Source organism: Pristis pectinata, chromosome 24, assembly GCF_009764475.1.
Source record: "Pristis pectinata isolate sPriPec2 chromosome 24, sPriPec2.1.pri, whole genome shotgun sequence".
Classification (NCBI taxonomy): domain Eukaryota; kingdom Metazoa; phylum Chordata; class Chondrichthyes; order Rhinopristiformes; family Pristidae; genus Pristis; species Pristis pectinata.
The window spans coordinates 2,777,785-2,798,608 of NC_067428.1; the positions used below are offsets into that span (position 1 = coordinate 2,777,785).

Here is a 20,824-nt window from a genome sequence, read left to right on the forward strand (position 1 = left end):
TTGTTTTGTAACAAACCACATTATAGGTGTTTAATTTTTCAGCTTCCACATGGTTTTCTTATCATTCAGGGATAATCAGGGGCTAAGAATGGGAAAAATGTTGGATGTTATGCCTCAAATTATGAAATATATTCCAAATAAAATGCTCCTAATTTGGATGAGGCTGTTGTAATATTAAAAAGAAAAGGCTATGGCTTTCTGTAGGTAGTTCTTTGTCACATGCTTGGTCTCTTTTTCCATTTCCAAATCTGTGCTTCTGTTACTGAGAAGAGCCCGGCATTTCTGACTATTGCAATGGTGTGACTGGTTCAGATATGCACCATTGAATTTCCTTGGGCATCCAAAGCTAACTGAGTGACAGCAACCCGTCCTTTCCCAATGCTGAGGATATGCCTCCAGCCTGGAAGGAAGTACCTTCAGTTCCCAGAGGATTAGCTGAGTTGGTATGTGCATCTTTTGAGAGGTGAATAGTTTCACAGAAAAACACATCTTGTCACCCACTCAGCAGTTTGTGCCTAAACATTGTGATAATTAGCATCAGCTTTACATGCTGCACCCATTCTTCATTGGTTTAGGGCTTTAAAGGTGAGACCAACATAAATGTGATTCTTAGATTTTAGCACAGTACATAATCGTTAATGATCTCAGTATAGCCCAAAACACTTTAGTACTTCAATAAAGTACATTTTAAGTGCAGTTATTGCTATGGTGAAGGAAACATGGCAGCCAGTTTACACACACAGAAAACAATTTGATAAACTTTGCAGAAGACTGAGTTGTAAGCAGAAATGATGTTTTCTAAGAAACTTGTGTCCTTAATGCAGTTTCAATATTTACACTAAACAAAGAAAAGCTGATGCAGATCTCAATGGAGAATAATTTTGGGGTCAATGAAGACCTACTTCCATCTGAAAAAAAAATCAGATATTACATGTTGTGCTAACTGTAATTTCCCTTTCTGGCAGGTCTACATATCACTTATCCCCATCATATCTGGAGTTTTCTTGGCCACGGTGACTGAACTCTCCTTCGACATTTGGGGACTAATTAGTGCACTTGCTGCCACACTCTGCTTCTCTCTTCAGAACATCTTCTCTAAGAAGGTAAAGAAATGGCTCTAAAATTTGAGATTTGGCATCTACCCAGACAAGGTGAAGGTACAGTGGTCCTAATTTTCCCAGGGCTCATTTCCTTTTTACACTTACATTTTCTCCCTTTTGTGATCCATGACCACAAGTTAAGGGACTGAGCTACACCCAGACATTGGCTCTGAGTGGGGAGCTATGTGTTAAACCATGCTGAGTACAATGACATTTTTTAACAGGTAATACCTGGACTTATTTCATTTACCATTCCCATAACAGGGGAACTGAGATTTGGGATGAAGTGTAGGACGAAAGTGGTGGCACCCTGGAATCTTACTTACTGCACTGCTCTAATTGCGCAGTCTGTAGTTGTGAGCTGTGTCAGTTCTTGGGTGGAATATTTACTGAAATAGCAAAGTGTTGGCCTCAGCAATCAATAGTGAATAAGGTAGTTTGGAAGCAAGGGTGAAAATGAAACAAACTTTTCCCAGTAACAAGTTGCCAAGTTAGGTATACTAGTTCTTCAAATCAGCAGGCTCATTGGATGATTATCTGTGTGGACATGCACCCTCCAATTGCATTTATTGAAATTCTTCCGAATTGTAAATCAAAACTGAAAACTTTAGAACTACTCAAAGGTCAGGCAGCAACTGTGAGGGAGAAATTCCCTCCAGCTAAAATTTGAGAAGAGCAAAGTAGTCAACAGAAAAGTAATATTCTTTTTTGTTCTTGAAGAAATTTGTCCAGAAAGATCAAGCAATCACCGCAGCATGTCTTTCCACATTCCAGGGCTAACTTTTAAGGTCCGTTAGAATTGATGAAACGTCACTGACCTGAAACGCTAACTCTTCTTCTCTCTCCAGAGATGTTGCTTGACTTGAGTATTTACAGCATTTTTTGTTTTAAGGTTTCCAACACTTGGAATATTTTGCATTGCTTTTTTGTTGAGGATGGGTAGGAAGATGAGAGTAAAAGTGGGGAGAATGTGAAATAGTGGTTCAGTGATAGTTAGCTGAAATTTAAAGACCTGAGGAGGATAGAGGTAAGGTGAAGATCTGAGAAAGAATGTTAGTCCAGGAGAGAGGGTAAATATTTGATGGCACAGACCTGTTTAGGAAAACATGTTTAAAATTTAGCGTAACAAGCTCTCCTTAAATTGAATCCCCAACAAGCACCAAAGACAATTGCACAATTGAGGGATCTGGGTGTCCTTGTGCATGTCTGCAAAAGGCTTGCGTGGAGATGCTGCAAATAATTGGGAAAACTAACAGAATGTTATCATTTATGGTCAGGAGATTTGAATACAGTAGTAGGAAGGTTATGCATCAGTTATAAAAGGCATTAGTAGGGCATTATTTAAGGAAGGATCTTAATGCACGTTCAGAGAAGATAAGGTAAAGGAGAATCCGAAAAGACTTAAGTACATTAAGAACAACTGGATAACTAGGCAGAAAATAGGTCCACTAAAGATCTGTGTGGTCGTCTACGTGTGGCGCCATGGGAGATGGGTGAGGCCTTTATGTATTTACTTTCTGTATTTACCATCGAGAAGGTCATGGAAGCCAATGACTTCAGGGAAGAGAACAGTGATGTCCTGAAACATATTGACATTACAAGAGAGAAGGCGGTGGTCATGAGGTTTATAAAGGTAGATAAATCCCTGGGGCCTGATCAAGTGTATCCCAGGACGTTGTGGCAAGCAAGGCAAGAAATTGCTGGGATCCTGGCAGAGATTTCTCTGTCTTTGTTAGCCACAGGTGAGGTACCAGAAGATTACAGAGAGACCTTGGGGTACAAGAGCATCATTCCCTGAAACTGTTGACACAGTTTAGATAGGGTGGTGAAGAGGTATCTGGGATGTTTACCTTCATCAGTTGGGGGCAACAAGTCCAAGAGTTGAGATGTCCTGTTACAGCTGTACAAGATGATGGTTGAGACCGCACTTGGAGCATTGTGTGCAGTTCAGGTTGCCATGTTATAGGATTAAGCTGGAGAGGTACGGAAACGATTCACACAAATGTTGCTGGGACTGGAGGGCTTGAGTTATGAGGAAAGGCTGGATAGATAGGGGTGATCTTATAGAGGTTTGTGAAACACAGGGGACATAGATAGGGTAGATGGTCATAGTCTTTTTCCCAGGGTAGGGGAGTCTAAACTTAGACTTTAGGTAAGAGGAGAAAGATTTAAAGAGGACATGAGTGGTAAGTTTTTCCACACGGAGGGTGGTGAGTATATGGAACAAGATGATGAGATAGAAGTGGTGCATTACAACGTTTAAAAGACAGTTGAACAAGTTCACGGATATGGAGGGTTTAGAAGGACAAGGGCCAAACCCCGCTAAATAAGACTAGCTCAGGTAGGCACATTGGTCGGCATGGACGAGTTGGGCTGAAGGGTCTGTTTCCATGCTGTGTAACTCTGACCCTGTGACCTAAGATTTACAAGACTAATCACTGGAAAAGATGCATTGTCTTACGAGGAAATGATGGATAGATTAGATTTGTATCCATGAGAGTTCAGAAGAAAGTAAGGGGGCTTGATTGATTGAAATACGTAAGATTCTGAAGGGTCTTGACAAGTTGAATATGGAGAGGATGTTTTCTGATATGGAAGAATCTAGAACTAGTGGTCACTGCAAACAAAAAATAGGGGCTTACTTATTTAAGATAGAGGTGGGGCAACTTTCTTTTAAGGGTTGAGAGTCTTTGGAACTTTCATCCTTAAAGGCAGTGGAGGCAGAGTGTTTGAATATTTTAAAGGCAGAGATAATAATTAAAGGGGTGAAAAGTTACTGAAGGTGGATTAGAATAGAGAGTTGAGGTTGTAATCAGATCAGCCATGATCTTGTTAAAAGTGGCCTCCTGCTTATTAAAACCTACCCTTTTAACCAAACATTTGGTTGTCTGATCTAAATCTCCCCACATGGCTTGAAAGCAAATTTTCTTTTATAATGTTTTTGTAAAATGTTTAGTGAGATTCTACTCCATTAAAAAATAATTAAAAATTATTATAGCAAGTGTAAACCCAGAGCCCTTGAGAAGGCATTCAGCACTGTTAATGAGATGATCACAGATGAGAAAGGTTCCTTGGAGAGAGAACTATGCAGCAGGTGACAGTGTGAGAGATGCTTGAAAAGTATTATTAGGCGGATTAAGCATTTTAACAACACAGCAGCAAAATGTCATCTCTCTGGTAAAGTTTAACGTTGCAAGATGCAGAGTATTTCACCAAAGCTGTATACATTACAGGGTTATACAACAGTGAACAGTAGTGTTGTAGAACAGAGGGACCTTAGGAGTACAAGTACGTAGGTCCCTGAAAGTGGCGTCGCAGGTAGATGGGGCAGTGAAGGAGGCTTTTGGCACATTGGCCTTCGTCAGTCAGGGCACTGAGTGTAGAAGTTGTACAAAGTACTTGGGCAGATGATGAAAGAAACATTTTAAAGATGGAAAGTGAATTAGATTGATGGAAAAGTTTAACTTGGGTATTCCATCACTTAGAACCTTGAAAGGTGAAGGAATGGTGTCAATGATGAACAGTTAATTCCGGGGTCAGTGAGATACCTCTCCTTATAAAGTTAAAGGTTTTTACAGAAAAAGGGGTGGTGGTTAGGGCTGGATTAGGGACTTGAAAGCAAAAAATGAGATTTAAAAAAAATTTTCAGTGTTGAACTGCGGCAAATATAGGTTGGCAAGCATGGGGTGGTAAAGGGGTAAGCAGATTTTTCAATGACTTAATGTTAATGGAGAGTGGAACAAGGAAAACTGGCCAGGAGTGTATTGGAATAGTCAAGTTTGGTGGCAATAAAGGTGTATAAAATAGTGAAAGACAACGGAGTTAGTACAGAATAGACTAAGTGATGTAGAGACTACTTGTGTGTGTATTAATATTATGGTTAATTCTGTTTTCCAAACAACCCCTGTCCTAATCTATATGCTCATTTGAAGGTGCCACTTATGTCTTTGATCTTTCCTCTGCCCCCAGGTGCTGAGGGATACACGGATGCATCACCTCCGACTTCTCTATATCCTTGGATGTTATGCTGTCGTCTTTATGATTCCAACTTGGATCCTTGTCGATCTTTCTGCATTTTTTGTTAACAGCTCAGTAGTGAGTGCCATCTTTATGCAAAGCCAGTGTTTCTAAGTTTCTGTGCAATTTGCCAACTATTTGTATTTCCAGTTCATATAAGAATTCAACATTGGCCTGAGCAGCTGTCGAGGTTGGCATGCAATGGTCTGTGTTGTAGCCTTTCCTGGTCCTGTAGTACAGAGGTAACATTGATTCATTGTCTCAAAATGTGAAGGCCTGTGAGAGACAACTAACTAAACCTGGGCTTCCTCACTACCTCTGACTTTGGAGAAGCACGTGTAATACACAATAAGGCGATAAAAGTAAATCCTCTGCATTAGATATCCCAGGGATAAGAGGACAAGCTTAGGGCTGACCTCAATGATGTTTTTTTTTACATAGAGGATCGAAGATAATTTAGAGGAAGATTGAATGAGGCCAGTACATTGGACCTGACTAAGAAACAGTCAGAATGTTTGCAAGCTTTTGCATCACTGATTGAAGCACAGGGCCCTTTGTACCTTTTCCTTGATCTGCTGCCAAACTAAAAAGCAAAAGAAAAATGTTCCTTATTCAAGCAAAGACGATGTCAGGACTGTTCTGTATCAACACTCTGGTGTCTTAAGAAATGAAAAACTTATCTCAGTAGTAAAACTGCAGAGTGTATCAACATCACAGGACTGACAGGGACCCTCTTGCTCTGTCGTCACTCTCCATTTTTACCAGTGAAAGATGTGCAACTGTGGAAAGGTCACCCTGCCTGATCTTCTCCTGGCCTCTGAACCTGAGTGTTAGAACAGCAGCCTGGCCACAGGCTTGTGGGTCCTAACCACTGGGACAAGCCAGATCTCTCACTGGAATACATTCCAATCCTTTGGGTAAGAATATTGTCCTGAACTACTGCAATACAGCATCAAGCTGTAATGTCATTGCAAACTTTGGCTTTATACTTATTATTGGACATGAGCTCTTGGTTAAATAGAAAACACACGCTATAGTATAAATCTTGTCTGGATATAGTACACTGTTTAATAGATAGAGTGCAGGTAGAAGAGACCAACACAAAGAAGGCATTGAGATTTTGTACAGAAGTACATTAGGGTTTAAACAACAAAATTTCAGTGAATAATTAGGCCATAGCTGGAGTATTTTGTGCCATTCTGCATAATCTATAACAGGAAATATATTAGTAGTAGGAAGATAAGACACCGAGGAGTCATAGGGTCATACAGCATGGAAACAGGCCCTTCAGCCCAACTGGTCCATGCCAACCAAGATTCCCATTTGCCCACATTTCGCCCATATCCATGTACCTGTCCAAGTACCTTTTAAATGTTGTTAAGGTACCTGCCTCAACCACTTCCTCTGGCAGCTAGTTCCATATACTGACCACCCTCTGGGTGAAAAAGTTGTCCCTTGGGTTCCTATTAAATCTCTTCCCTGTCACCTTAAACCTGTGCCCTCTAGTTCTTGATTCCACAACCCTGAGAAACAGACTGTGCACATTCACCCTATCTATGTCCCTCATAATTTTATACACCTCTATAAGATCACACCTCATTCTCCTATACTCCAATGGGAAAAAAGTCTCAACCTCTCACCATAACTCAGTCCCTTGAGTCCTGGCAACATCCTTTTAAATCTCCTCCGCACTCCTTCCAGCTTACTGGCATCTTTCCTATAGCAGGGTGACCGAAACCGAACATAATATTCCAAATGTGGCCTCACCAATGTCTTGTACAACTGCAACATAACATCCCAGCTTCTATATTCAGTGCCCTGACTGTGGCAACAACCTTCTTCACCACCCTGTCTACCTGCGACATCACTTTCAGGAAACCGTGTACTTGTACTCCTAGGTCCCTCTGTTCTACAACACTCCCCAGGGCCCTTCTGTTCACTGTAAAAGTCCTACCCTCATTTGTCTTCCCAAAATGTAACACCTCGCAATTATCCAAATTAAACTCCCTTTGCCATTCCTTGGTCCTCTTACCCAGCTGATGAAGATCCCACTGTAAATCCTGATAACCAGCTTCACTGTCAACGACACCACCTAGTTTAGTGTCATCTGCAAACTTATTAACCATGCTTTGTACATTGTCATCCAAACCATTAATATAGAAGACAAATAGCAATGGGCCCAGCACCGACCCCTGGTGCACACCATTAGTCACGGGCCTCCAGTCTGGAGAACAACCTTCCACCTTCACCCTCTGCTTCCTACCATCAAGCCAATTCTGTATCTAATTAGCCAGCTCTCCCTGGATCCCATTCGATCTACCTTTCCATAGCAGCCTACCATGGGGAACCTTATCAAAGGCCTTACTGAAGTCTATATAGACCATGTCTACCGCCCTGCCCTCATTGACCTTCTTGGTTACTTCTTCAAAAAAAACTCAGATTCGTGAGGCGTGATCTCCCACGCACAAAGCCATGCTGACTATCCCTAATGAACTCCTGTCTTTCCAAATGCTTGTATATCTTATCCTTCAGAATCCCTTCTATTAACTTACCTACCACAGATGTTAGGCTTACTGGTCTATAGTTCCCAGGTTTTTCTTTGCAGCCTTTCTTAAATAAAGGCACAACATTAGCCACTCTCCAGTCTTCTCACCCGTGGCTAATGATGATGCATATATCTCTGCCAGGACTTATGCAATTTCTTCTCTAGCCTCTCACAGTGTTCTTGGATAATATCTGATCAGGCCCTGGAGATTTATCTACCTTCATAGGTCTTAAGACATCCAATACCTCCTCTGATATAATGCAGACTATCCCCACGACTTCCCCATTAAGTATTTCAAGGTCCAGTCTTCATGTCTTTCTCCACAGTAAAAACAAGAGAAATACTCATTGGGGACCTTGCCCATCTTCCACAGCTCTACACAAAGATGTCCACTTTGGTCTTTGAGGGGTCCTATTCTCTCCCTAGTTACTCTTTTTTCCTTAATATAAAATCTCTTTGGATTTTCCTTAGTCTTCCCTGCCAAACCTATCTCGTGCCTCCTTTTTGCACTTCTGATTTCCTTCTTGAATATACTCCTTCACCCCCTATACTCCTCCCGGGATTCACTCGATCCCAGCTGCCTGTACCCATGCCTCCTTTTTCCTGACCAGAGCCTCAAGATACTTCATCATTCAGGGTTTCCTACTCCTGCCAGCCTTGCCTTTCACTGTAATAGGAACATGCAGATCTTGAACTCTTGATATCTCACTTTTAAAAGCCTCGCAATTTCCAGATGTTCCTTTGCCTGCAAACAACATACTCCACCTTTTGCAAGTTCCTGTCCATTACAGTCAAAATTTACCTTGCCACAATTTAGAACTTTAACTTGTGGACCAGATCTGTCCTTTTCCATAACTAATTTAAAACTAATAGAACTATGGTCACTGGTCCCAAAGTGCTCCCCCACTGACACCTCAGTCACTTGTCCAGCCTCATTTCCCAAGAGTCGGTCGAGCTTTGCCCTCTCCCTGGTAGGGCCTTCAACATATTGCCTGAGGAAACTTTCCTGAACACACTGAACAAATTCCACCCTATCTAAGCCCTTAGCACAATGGCAGTCCCAGTCTATGTTAGGAAAGTTAAAATCCCCTACTATGACAACCTCATTATTCTTGCAACTTTCTGCAATGTCCCTGCATATTTGTTCCTCTAATTCCCATTGACTATTAGGGGGCCTATAATGCAATCCTAACAAGGTGATCATCCCCTTCTTATTTCTCAGGTCCACCCATAAAGCCTCACTGGGCGATCCCTTAGTAATTTCATCTCAGACCACTGCCATGATGCAGAAATACAACATCCCCTCCTCTCTCTCCTCCATCTCCATCCCACCTATAGCACCTGTACCTGGAACACCTAGCTGCAAAAAGAATTACTTGACAGACTCATCCAACATCCAGGCATGTCAATAGGCAGTTTGCTCAAGAGTGTAAATATGCTCTTTCGAGTCTCTTAAGACTAAATCATTTTGATTGTGGTTGAGCTGCATTTTCAATCATTCCCTGTCTCTCTTCCACCATATCACACAACAGGAAGGGTGGTCTCAGAGCAAGGTCCCAGTTACTTACAAGGAGCCCAGACTGCTTGTTGAAAGTGACTTTACTACACAGAAGATATGAGCAGGAGTCGGCCATTCAAGCCTGCTGCGGCAATCAATAAGACTGTGGCTGAACATCCAAATATAGTACCCTTATCCCTCTAGCCATAAAACCTATAGCTAGCTTTTTCTTGAATGATTTGGCTTCAACTGTTTTCTGTGGCAGAGAATTCCACAGCATCACCACTTTCAGTGAAGAAATTTCTCCTCATCTCAATCACATCTGCCTTTTGCTTAGACTGTGACCCCGATCCTGGACTCACCCACGATTGGGAACACCCTTCCTGCCTTTATTCTAATCAATCCTGTTAGAATTTTCTAGATTTCTATGAAATTCCCTCTCCTTATAACTCTAGTGAATATTAATCAACCCAATCTTTCTTCATGTGTCAGGAATCGGTCTGAACTGTGACTGCAATTCCTCCATTGCAAAGACATTCCTTTCAGATAATGAGACCAAAACTGCACACATTACTCAAGGTGTGGTCTCACTAAGGCCCTGTATGATTGCAGAAAGGCATACCTGCTCCTGTACTTGAATCCTCACACCATGAAGGCCAACATACTATTTGCCTTCCTAACCACCTGTACACACACCTTTATTGACTGGTGCACAAGGACACCCAGGTCTCATTTCACCACCACTTTCCCAATCTTTCACCATTCAGATAATAATCTGCCTTCCTGTTTTTACTGACACATCACTTTTATCCATGTAGTTTTCACTTGCTTGGAGTTTGGCTTTAGAAAGTTGTGTTTCCTCAATCTGTGCCAGATTAGAGGTTTCCATCACACTTCAAGCAGGGTCAAGCAATTTCTAGACAAATAGTTTTTTTCATTTAGAGAACCCTTTTGTTTTCAGTGCACTATTTAAATAATGCTAGATGAGAGTCTTTAGCATCTATTCACAAATAAATCGATAATCTTTTAGATGGCCCATCCTGTATTTACCAGCTGCATTTTCATGGAAGCTCAAACTGGTGAGACTGGACTGACTCTGTAGTGGGAGAACTAGGGAGAGCTGCTTTTAGTGTTTGTTAATTCTGTCCTTGACTGGAAATGATTGATTTAAATTCTTCAATCCTTTGACCTGTAAAACTTGGATATATAAATTATGTACTTTGTACCACAAATTTTTCAGGCTCCAGACTAGTTTATTGTGGATATAGCATTTGTATCCATTGCATTTACAGATTTCATAACCCCTTGTTAACCCTTTACTAACATCCTTAAAGTGAAGTTGTGGGGGTCCTGGTATTCATGCAGCTTGGGCCACCTCTGCATAGGGTACAACCTCTTCCTGTGCACAGGCCTGAGCCAGCACGGCTAACTTTTGCTGAGTGAGTGCTGAGATATTTGGCGTCTCTGCTTCAGAGGGAGCAATTGTTTTGGAAACGTTTTTCTTCCATGAGATGCCAAGAATACATTGAAGGTGGAAGTTGCTGAGCTGCCTTTCTCGGCAACTGTGTTCATGTTCAGGCCATGTTTCACTGCCACACAGAAATATGCCAGGAATACGGACTTCGTAGGTCAGCACCTTTGTCCTTGGAAATCAAAAACTACAAATGCTTGAAATCTAAAATATAAAAAATTTGGAAAAAAAATTCTTCATGTCATGCAGAAACAGTTAACGTTTCAGGTCAATGACCCTTCATCAGAGTTTTTTAGTTCTGATGAAGAATCTTAAACTTGAAATGTTAACTCTGTTTCTCATTCCACAGATGCTGCCTGACTGCTGAATGTTTCCGGCATTTTCTGTTCTTATCAAAGTCCTAGGAATTAGCCCCAGGTAACAAACAGGTTCTGTTTTCACAGATGTCCATGAGTCAATTTTTGTCCACAAGTCAGGAAATACACAAAAAAATCACTTCATGATAACCGTACCAACACCGTATTGTAATGAATGGCATCAAGAGAACATAAGACTGATGAGAAAGAACTATTACTAAAAGTGGAGTGAGAGAGGAAACTAGTTCTGCCGTACGTAGGAACAAATGTATGTACGTAGGTTGGACTTTGGAAGTTAATAATATTATGGAAGGTTGTTGTACGTAGGGCTATTTCAGGTGTTCTTAATCCAGGGACTGTCTGTAATCCATATCCATTTAGTTATTCTGACAAATTTGGTTGTTGCCTTTTTGAAGGGTATATTGTTTTCATTTTGAAGAGAAACATCTGTCACATTGAACCTAAGATAGCAAAATGTGTTGCATGTTTCCATTGGGCAGAGGTACAATGCTTTGTTCCATAATCACCGTTTTCATAATGACAGCAAGGGAAAATGTAATGCAGGCAGGGGAAAAACTACCCAAAATGCTGAAGTTTACGTTCTTTCCAAGTAACTGGGGGGGAAACTAGCTGATGACAGAAGTGAAGTATGAAATTTCCTGTAGGTAGAAATGTGACACCATGACAACCAGTGGTTTCAGCAGCTCTGTGGTGGATACTGGAGCTATAAGCCAGGCCACAGAACTGAGGATCACCCCCTATCATCCATGGCATGTGTGGCAAACTCTGTCTTCCCCTAATTGGCTTATTTAGTCATCAAGGCAATGCTGTACATAATATGATCTCACCAAAATTTGAAAACTGCATATCCATCATCTCACAGAGATGAGAGGACACCAGCCGTTTTATGGCACAGAGAGATTCGTGATCCTCTTCCCATCTTTCTTCTTCTAACCCAACAACTTTTCATTCTATTGCTTTCTCCCAACTTCATGTCACTGCCAGTTGCCTCAGCCACTGCAGTAGTAGTGAGGTTTCACATTCTAGTCCCTCTGGCTAAAGAATCTTCTCAAAGTCCTACTTGGATTTATTGTGACAAATCTTACATTCTCGCATGGAAAAATTTTGTCTATTAAACATGTACATAAGACCTCCATCAGCTCCCCTCTCAAAGTTTTCTCAGTTTAGAGGAGAACCCTGGTTCATTCAGTCTTTCCTCTAAATTAAAACCTCTTGGTTTTGGAATGATAGTGAATCAAGCTTGCACTTTCTTGGTGCCTGTTTATCATTAACATGATGACCAGTCATCCATTTGGATTCTAATCAGGGGACTACAGTGACTCCCATGTTTGCATCACCTAATAACTATATTTACTTAAGATCATTTATATTCATATTCCAATGAGTTTGTATCATTTTGTTTTTCATAGCAAAATGTACCACCTTTTCTTTATTGAAGTTTATTTGTGATTATGCACTCATCCTTTACTTTGAATACATTCTCCTTTCCACCATCGCCAATTTAGTGTCCACCAAAATTTGAAGTCCTCCTTGTGATTCCCAAATCTAAATTGGGTATATAAATGGTTAATAGTGACGATCCCAGTAACCCTTGTGGAATAACACTTTCATCTCAGAGTAACCACTCTTAATTTCTACTTTTAAATCTTTTAGCCAATTTATTAACAGTTCAGTTTTTGTTCTCTGATTCTACATACTGTATTCTAATTCACGTGCTTTTTATTAGAAGGCCTTTATGAAATGCAAAAATACTGTTTCTGCTCTTCTCCCTCCCACCACAGAGAATCGGTAAGGTTAGTCAAGCATGATGTACTGCTTGAATACCATGCGCACTTTTTCTTTTATTATATTTTCCATTTCTGAATGATTTTCTAATACATCTTTAGTAAAAATGTTAATAGATTCTTTATTTAGTGTCAACATAACTAGCCTGTAGTTCCCAGGACATTCTATTTCCCTTTTGGATATAGGAATCACATTAACTGTCCTGCAGTCCTCTGGCAAAATTCTCTTGTACAATTCTTTTTTTATATAAATGTATGGGGCCTCAGTTTTGTACTTCCTAATATTTAATATCCCTAATACAATCCATTTAGGCCAGTGAAACAAAACAAATGCTGGAAGAACTCAGCCAGTCAGGCAGCATCTGTGGAAAGAGAAATCAGTTAATGTTTTGGGTCAGGGACCCTTCCTAAAAACTGGGGGAAGAATGGAGGGGTGTCAGTTTTCAAAGCAGAGTGGGTGGGAAGGAGTGAGGTGTAAGACCAAAGACTACACGTTCTCCCCGGCTTACAAGCGTCTGACTTATGTACAGCCCCTACACGTGAATGAACATTTGGGAGACCGGCAGGATGGATCTGCAGGTATCTTCTGTCGCCTGGGAACTCTGTTCATGGCCACATTTCCAATGTGAACTGTTCGGGCTGTGAACTGTTCGGGCTATGAACAGTTCACAGGAATGGAACCCTGCCATAACCTGGGGAGGATCTGTAGATTGAGATTGCTAAAGACAGATAGGTATGAAGGAGGTTGAGTGCTGGCTGTTAGCGAGGTATTTTAAAGGAAATGGGTGAGAAAAGGACATAATGGGAAATGATTCTCTATAATTCTCATCACGCTAATTCTCAATCCTGTCCTGTCCATCTCCGGTTGTCTCCACTGCCATAGAGAGGCCCAACATAAACTAGAAGAACAACATCTTCTGCCTAGGCACTTTGCAACCCTCTGGAATGAACATTGAATTTTCTAACCAGGTAAATTGCTCTCTTATCATTTCCCATTATGTGCCATTCTTACCCCATTTCTTTGAAATACTCTACTAATGGTCAGTACTCGTGCTCCGTTTCACCTGATAGCTAAGATACACTTACGCAGCAAAAATCTGTCAGCCTCGGTCTTGAAAATTGTTCCCCAGTCTCTAGAGACTATTGGCTGAAATTTTCTCCTGTCCGATTGATGTCCCTCCAGACTGCCCTGTCTGTAGTTATAACACAATGCTCACTTTCCTGGAATCCTCCAGGATGGTTGGTAGAGACTTTTACCCACAGGAAGTTTGTAGGAATTTCCTGGGGCTACCCTTGCAACAGCAGGGAAAGGGGATAAGTTGAGTTTTACAAGTTAGAGCTGGGGGTAGGAGAAAAGATAACAAGCATTGTATTTTCACTTGTGTGATTTTCAGTGATAGGTGCAGAGATTTACCCTGTCACCAAGCTGCTGCCTTTCTCTTCCAGACAGATACCTCGCACTGGCACTGGATACTCATATTACTGATCATCAGTGGTTTTTGTAACTTTGCTCAGAACATGGTTGCCTTCAGTATCCTGAACCTCATCAGCCCACTTAGCTACTCTGTGGCCAATGCTACCAAGAGGATCATGGTGATTACAGTGTCTCTCCTCATGCTGCAAAACCCAGTTACTGCCACCAACATCATGGGGATGATGACTGCTATTGTCGGCGTGTTTGCCTATAACAAGGTCAGTCTTTCTGCTGCTTTCTTACCTAAATGGGATACCTCTTTACTATGCTGTTACCTACTGCTGCTTATTTCAAAGGACCAGCTAACCTTTTAGGTACATGTATATCATTCAGCTACAAGGCTGGATGCTGAGTACTGTCAAGCTATTCAATTATAGGGGAATAGGGGGTGATAGGTCAACATCACCCGACCTGTAGCAACACAAGGTGCTGGAGGAACTCAGCGGGTCAGCAGCATCTATGGAGGGAAATGGACAGTCGATGTTTCAGGCCAAGACCCTTCATCTGGACTGAAACATTGACTGTCCATTTCTCTCCATAGATGCTGTCTTGACCCACTGTGTTGCTCCAGATTCCAGCATCTGCAGTGTCTTGTATCACCATACCTGTTCCTATCTTCAACTCTCTTGTGCATATTTGGAGCAAGAAATACATGAGTAGATTTAAGCACCCAATGGATAAAGATTCCCAGTGAGTGGATCATAGCACACACACAGGGACCAAGGAATGCTGTGTGTGGGTCAAGTTTCTTGATTGCATCTGTCTTTCTGTAAACCAGTGGCTGCAATGTTGAATGTTCTGCTTTAATACTTTCGGTCGCCTTGTGTTATTAAAGAGAACTGTCATCCCTCATCCTGAGAAGTCAATACTCACAAATATTTAAAATGTAATATCTTTAAACAATACCCATTCATTTTCTGTCTCTGTTTTTTCAACAGGCTAAATATGATGCCAATCAAGAGGCCAAGAGGAAGTTGCTCCCAGTAACTTCAGGGGACCTTGTTTCTCTTAATCGGCACCAAGAACCGTCTGCTGAGCAGAAGGTGCAGCTAAATGGGACTGCACTGTACCCACAGCACTCTGAGTACCAGTACGGACGGACTGGCCTGCTGACAGAACAGTCACAGTACAACCGGCAGAGCAACATTGGAACCACCTATGTATCCAATCGATTCGATATCTAGGCTTGTGAACAGAAGCATCCAACTTCACTCTTAACTTATTCTGTGCACTATCGGAAACTCCTGGTTAGCCGATAGATTTTATCAAGAGTCCTCATCCGAGGTCCTATCATTTTAATTTTCTGGTAATGGAGAGAAGACTGTAATTTAGACTTGATGAAGATCTGTTTCACATGCTGTGTTGTTTTACTGTTTGTCCAGCATTCACTCAACCCAGATATCATGGGGATTGAGGGCAGGATGGTAGACCAGTGTGAAGTAATTACTTCACAGTAAGCAGGGTTCTGCTTAGGTTGAGTCCCTGCCACAAAGCCAATTTCTTAGATGTTGGGCTGGTACATGAAAGATTGACAACCCTGCCCTTCCAACCCTCTGTTGTCTCTGCATTACAGAGTAGTGTTTAAATGAAATACACTTGACCAAGTCTTCACAAATATTAGTGTAACATCTATGTCTAATGATGCAGTTTCTCACTTTTGGGGCGACTACCTATTTGTCAATCACATTCTCTTTATGTAGATAAATGATTATTTGATTATCAGTGATTGGTGAATTGGGAAGTATTGATCAATTAGTTCCAGTGACTTCCATGCTGTATGTGTTGGGAGGAGGGAAGTTTTGACATCGTATTGTTGAGATCTACCTCTGTAGCCTGCATTGCCACCTCAGTACCCAGGCTGGTGTCTGTTAACCATGGACTCCCTGATAACCAGATATAATTTGATAAACTGCTGGTACTTACAGTATAGATGAGTTGAAGTCTGATCATACTAGCTCTAGACCTTAATAATCCACTTTAGCATCCCAAGTTTCTGCAAGCAAGTTAAATGAACAAACACCATGGTGATTGAACTGCAGATCACAAACTGTGCCATATCCCCACAATCAAATCATGACGGATTAGCTGAGCTCTGAGCCAGAAAATCATGGGCTTATGCCCACTCCAGAAATTTGAGCATTGAATCTGAGCTACATTTGGCTACAACACCAAGAGAGCTCAAAAGCATAAAAGTTCTTTTTTGCAAGGCCCTGTAATTTTGATTGCTGAATGTAAAGAGAACAACGCCCTGATGCCTAGGCCAATGTATTTCTCAACCAAAGTTAACAGAAACAGATTTTTGTATCAGCTATCTGACAGCTGTGTGTGGGACCTTGCTGTGTGCAAGTTAGTTATTGTGATTCATGCATCACAGCAGTAATAAGTTTCATAAATAATTGTGTGAAAAGTGTTTTGGGGGGCTTTGAAAAGGTACAAAGCACTGGATGAATGTAGGTCTTTTCTATATTCGGACAACCCATTAATCTTGTAATATTTAAAACTGTAGACAGTTGTATTGGAAAATGTTTACTTGTGTGGGTCAGTGAGGTGTCTGTCTACAATTGCAGCTGGGAGCCAGTGTCCATTCATAAAAGGACGAGTGTGTGTGTGCAAGCTCCAGAATGGGAACAAATCTCTTTGAAAACTGAGATAAAACAGAAGTTACAAGAACAACTGCAGAAGCAAGATGCACACTATTTTCAGTGTGTATCTTCTTGTGAATAGCATACATATGGAACAGGAACCTTCTGTTTCTCTACAGATGCAGACCTGCTCACTGTGTATTTGCAGTATTTCCTTATATTAAGCCTGTTCTGTGCTGTTCATATCCTCCCAAAAATCTAATTTTATATACTGTTCATCTGCACCCAAGGATTGGTTCTAATATGTTGTAGTCACATATTCCCAAATGTTCATCCATTCTGGTTTGCTCTTTTGTGAAGCAAAATCATTATTTAGTTACGGTCAAAAGGAAATTGGCAGCAAATCCTTTGTAACCAAATATGTATCAGCTGACTAAGTTGCTGATCTTGGATTGACTTGTCATGTGGCAGTTGGTTGTGACCAAAAAGAGACATAAATACTTTAATGAGTGATCAATGGTCACACCAGTGTTACTAAATAAAAGGGAAATGTTTTCTGTACTTGCTCATTATACAATATTCTTGTGCTTGTTTCTTCTTCACTGGTTTGTATTTGCTCTATATTTGAGAACAGTTTCCAGTTCCACTGTGCCTCACACTCTGTCACTGTCTTTCTTCCTTCCTGTTACAATCTTTCTCTCACTGTCAGTCACTATAATTTTTTGACTGTTACTGTCTTACTTTGTCTCTGTCATATGTTGTATCATCTTATAATTGTAGCTGATAATAATTTGTTCATAGATACTTTCTTGTTCCCCCAATTACTGCATTCCCTATCCCAAACAGTTTAACCCCAGTACTGAATATTGGTAATTACAGTGTATGTGCAGTGCTCATGTGCATTCCTTATAGGGGAGGGGCATGAAACATTGATGTGTAACAAAATTCTGAATGTTATAAATGGAAAAGGTCTGTTTTTATTTTTATAAGTTATTAGTTAAAACCCAGCTAGGCAACAAATCTTGCACTCCACTTTTTTGTGCCCTGAAGTTTCAGTGTGGCTTCAGCATTAACAAAGATGGTGAGTAGCATTGTGCATCACCACAATAATTAAACCAATTCCCTTTATAATATGCTGAATAAATCTAAACTGAGGGGATCATCTGAAATTAAAATGTCCTGTTTAAGCCCGTTTCACACACCATTTGCTGTAATTCTTCCAAGCTGTAACTGAAAATCTTATTTTGTGTTACATCTAAAAAGTAGCTAGCATTTTGTGAGTTCTGTGAAACCATTTTATTGGTAATTAATTCCTATTGTTGAACTCCACTCCTACTCCTAACCACTCCTTCCCTAGCTCGCAAAGGCTGTGCTCTTTGTTTAAACTATGCAACTTATTCCTTGAAGGGGAAGAAGTTTTTAAGAGGACATTTCTGAAATTGACTAAATCCCAACTCTTCAAAAGAATTCAAGTGATTGTAAAGTACTTTGGATCATCCTCTTATGAAATACATGAGATGCTTTTATCTAATAGGTACATGCATAGTGCAGACTCAGGATCCATTGCAGCTGCAGAATGTCTTTAGCTGTTACCATGTATTTGGTTTTGATCTGGTGATGCCCATATGTTCATCTGCTTGCAGTTCATGATAGTGCAGCCTGTATTGAATGCTATAGAGAAACACTCATTTGATCCAGTGACATGATCTCTGTTCCCAGTTTTAAAACAAGTATACCTGAGTATTGACACACAAAAGCTTGGCTTAGCTGGAAGCTGACCTGGACCATATCTTTAAAATTGTTTAAAAATCTGCTCAGCTCCAAGTGGTGGCTGCATTGCTAACTATAAATATAGCTGGAGTATGTGGCTATTCCATAGTTCATATCCTGACAGTGGTTTAATTTGGGCCACGTTTCCACATTTTCTGCCTCCCTAGCATTTATTTAATGTGTTGTGCAATATTTCTTTTGTAAATACTGTAGACATTTGGGATTAAATCTACCTCTCAGGGTTTAATTGTGGGTAGTGCACTGGTTATATGCAGGTGTAATTGTTTGATATTCCTTACAGTTGTGTCACTGGAATATCTGTAGAGCTGATCTAGCTCTAAAATTGGACAGATTACTTGGAGTGGAGCTTCATATATAAGATGGGCAATTCTGTAATTACAAATTAATATAGGAAATCAGGGTTTTTTAATTGAACTTGAAAGTAATTGTGAAGTGTCATGTAGTCAGTCAAGTGCAAATGCACCATGTTACCAGGTGTTAGGCAGACATTTTCTGAAGCTGGATAATGGGAGTTCAATAGCCTTAAGAGAGACAGGTACATATGGGATGGAGAATTAACAAGTATAGGAAGTCTAGAAATGTGGGGATCTTAGTGGCTACAGGGAAAGGAGTATGGGCTACTTGCGAATTTGGAGAGAATAAAGAACAAAGGAGTTTAGGGGTACATGGGTTTAGGGTTCTACGTAAGAAGTTCATTCCAAGAAGGTTTGAATCAGATGTGGTGCCATTTACTCATTTTCTTGCTCCTATCTAGAGATTCACCTTTTCATCAAATAACATTAACACAAGAATTGATCCCCTTATGCATATCACCCATCCTTTGAGGAAATTTTTATCTTTTTATTCTTTTAAAGAGGGAGTGTTCCTGTGCAATTCATTGCTGCTCAAAATTTTACTTTTCTCCATTAATATAAGCAATGGTAAATGTGTTTGTATCTTTCCTTTGACACAATGAAAATTATGCTTAATCTAATGTGAATTATGGAACTAAGTAAATTTTCTCCTGGACCTGGTTTAGACTCAAAGCATTAGGCTAATTTCTAATGAAGTTAAATTATATGAAGGTTTTGGGGGAAATCGGTGATTTCTTTGTTTTTTGTTTTACTGGCAGTGGTGTGGTTTTTACATCAAAATGTTTATTCAGAACAATAACATAGGCATTCGATAGAAGGTTGGTACTATAGAAACAAAGCCTGAAGTCACTGCTTAAGGGTACCAGAATTTTCTGACCTGCAGAGTTCTTTCTCTGGTGGGATGTGTCCATTCTTCTCTGGCCATATCGTACCCATCTTCATTCCTACATTTTGGTCCTCGAACTAATTGCCTGCATTGGCAGGCAAAGTACGATTAGCCATGAAAGTGTTGAATGTCTCACCCTGAAAGGCAATTGGCTTGGGATTCAATGAGATACATGTATGATTTAATTCTCCACTGCAAACTGATCACTGACCTCATTGTTGCTTGCTCCGAATGCAACTGACTAGTGCAACCAATCTGAAACTAAATATTGTTAGGATATTCCCTTTTTTAATTCTGTGTTTAGCTTTTGATCTTACTGTGATAGATGTAGTTTGTATTAGAATTTTTGTGTGATTTAATATAGACACTTCAGGTTCTATGTATTACTACAGGTTTCCTGACACTTGTATTGTTTCTCAAGCTCAGTGGCTGGAAGGCCTTGAAGGTGAATGTGTGTGTGTGTGTGTGTGTGCGCGCCAATGCTCACTGGTGTATCATGTCTGCTTACAGACTTTTTAACTTAACAAGTGTTAATGGAACAAAATGTGATAATTAATAAAGTGAAAAGAGAAGCTGGCATTGTCATGAGTCTTTTATTTGAGCACACTGAGTCCAATATAGCAGGCAATAGATGGTGAAGGGGTACATTGGAGCACCATTGGGTGTGCTGTTGCATGTGGGCAAAACATTGCACTTGCTTTGTTCTGACCTCAGTTAATCCAAAATATCTCATGGAAGTTTCAAACCAGTTGTTTTCTGAATTTTGTACTCTATTTTTCAAATTGATTCCTGGATTCAAACAGAATAAGTTGTATATTTATGTAATTTTATTTCCAGTATTTACACAAATGATACCAGAATCAAGCTTGTTATGAACAGGCTCATGCTTTTATCTCTCAAAAAGGGAAAGCTGGGGAAGGATCTTACAAGAGACTTATGAAACTGA

At 40.4% G+C, this 20,824-nt stretch overlaps 1 protein-coding gene and 1 long non-coding RNA gene across 2 annotated transcripts in view; one reads left to right on the forward strand and one right to left on the reverse strand.

The window, feature by feature from the left end:
• The window catches only part of LOC127582417 (uncharacterized), a 39,347-nt gene extending 23,121 nt beyond the window's left edge, over positions 1 to 16,226 (reverse strand). The window contains exon 1 of the long non-coding RNA XR_007958113.1: positions 16,190 to 16,226. This is a non-coding gene — a long non-coding RNA (uncharacterized LOC127582417). The remainder of the gene's footprint in view (positions 1 to 16,189) is intronic.
• slc35e1 (solute carrier family 35 member E1) overlaps positions 1 to 20,454 on the forward strand; it is a 32,928-nt gene extending 12,474 nt beyond the window's left edge. Inside the window, exons 3-6 of the mRNA XM_052037631.1 lie at positions 966 to 1,103; positions 5,070 to 5,195; positions 14,239 to 14,484; positions 15,205 to 20,454. Coding sequence (XP_051893591.1) covers positions 966 to 1,103; positions 5,070 to 5,195; positions 14,239 to 14,484; positions 15,205 to 15,450 — 756 coding nt within the window. The 3' untranslated portion in view covers positions 15,451 to 20,454. The remainder of the gene's footprint in view (positions 1 to 965; positions 1,104 to 5,069; positions 5,196 to 14,238; positions 14,485 to 15,204) is intronic.
• Positions 20,455 to 20,824: the final 370 nt, after the last annotated feature.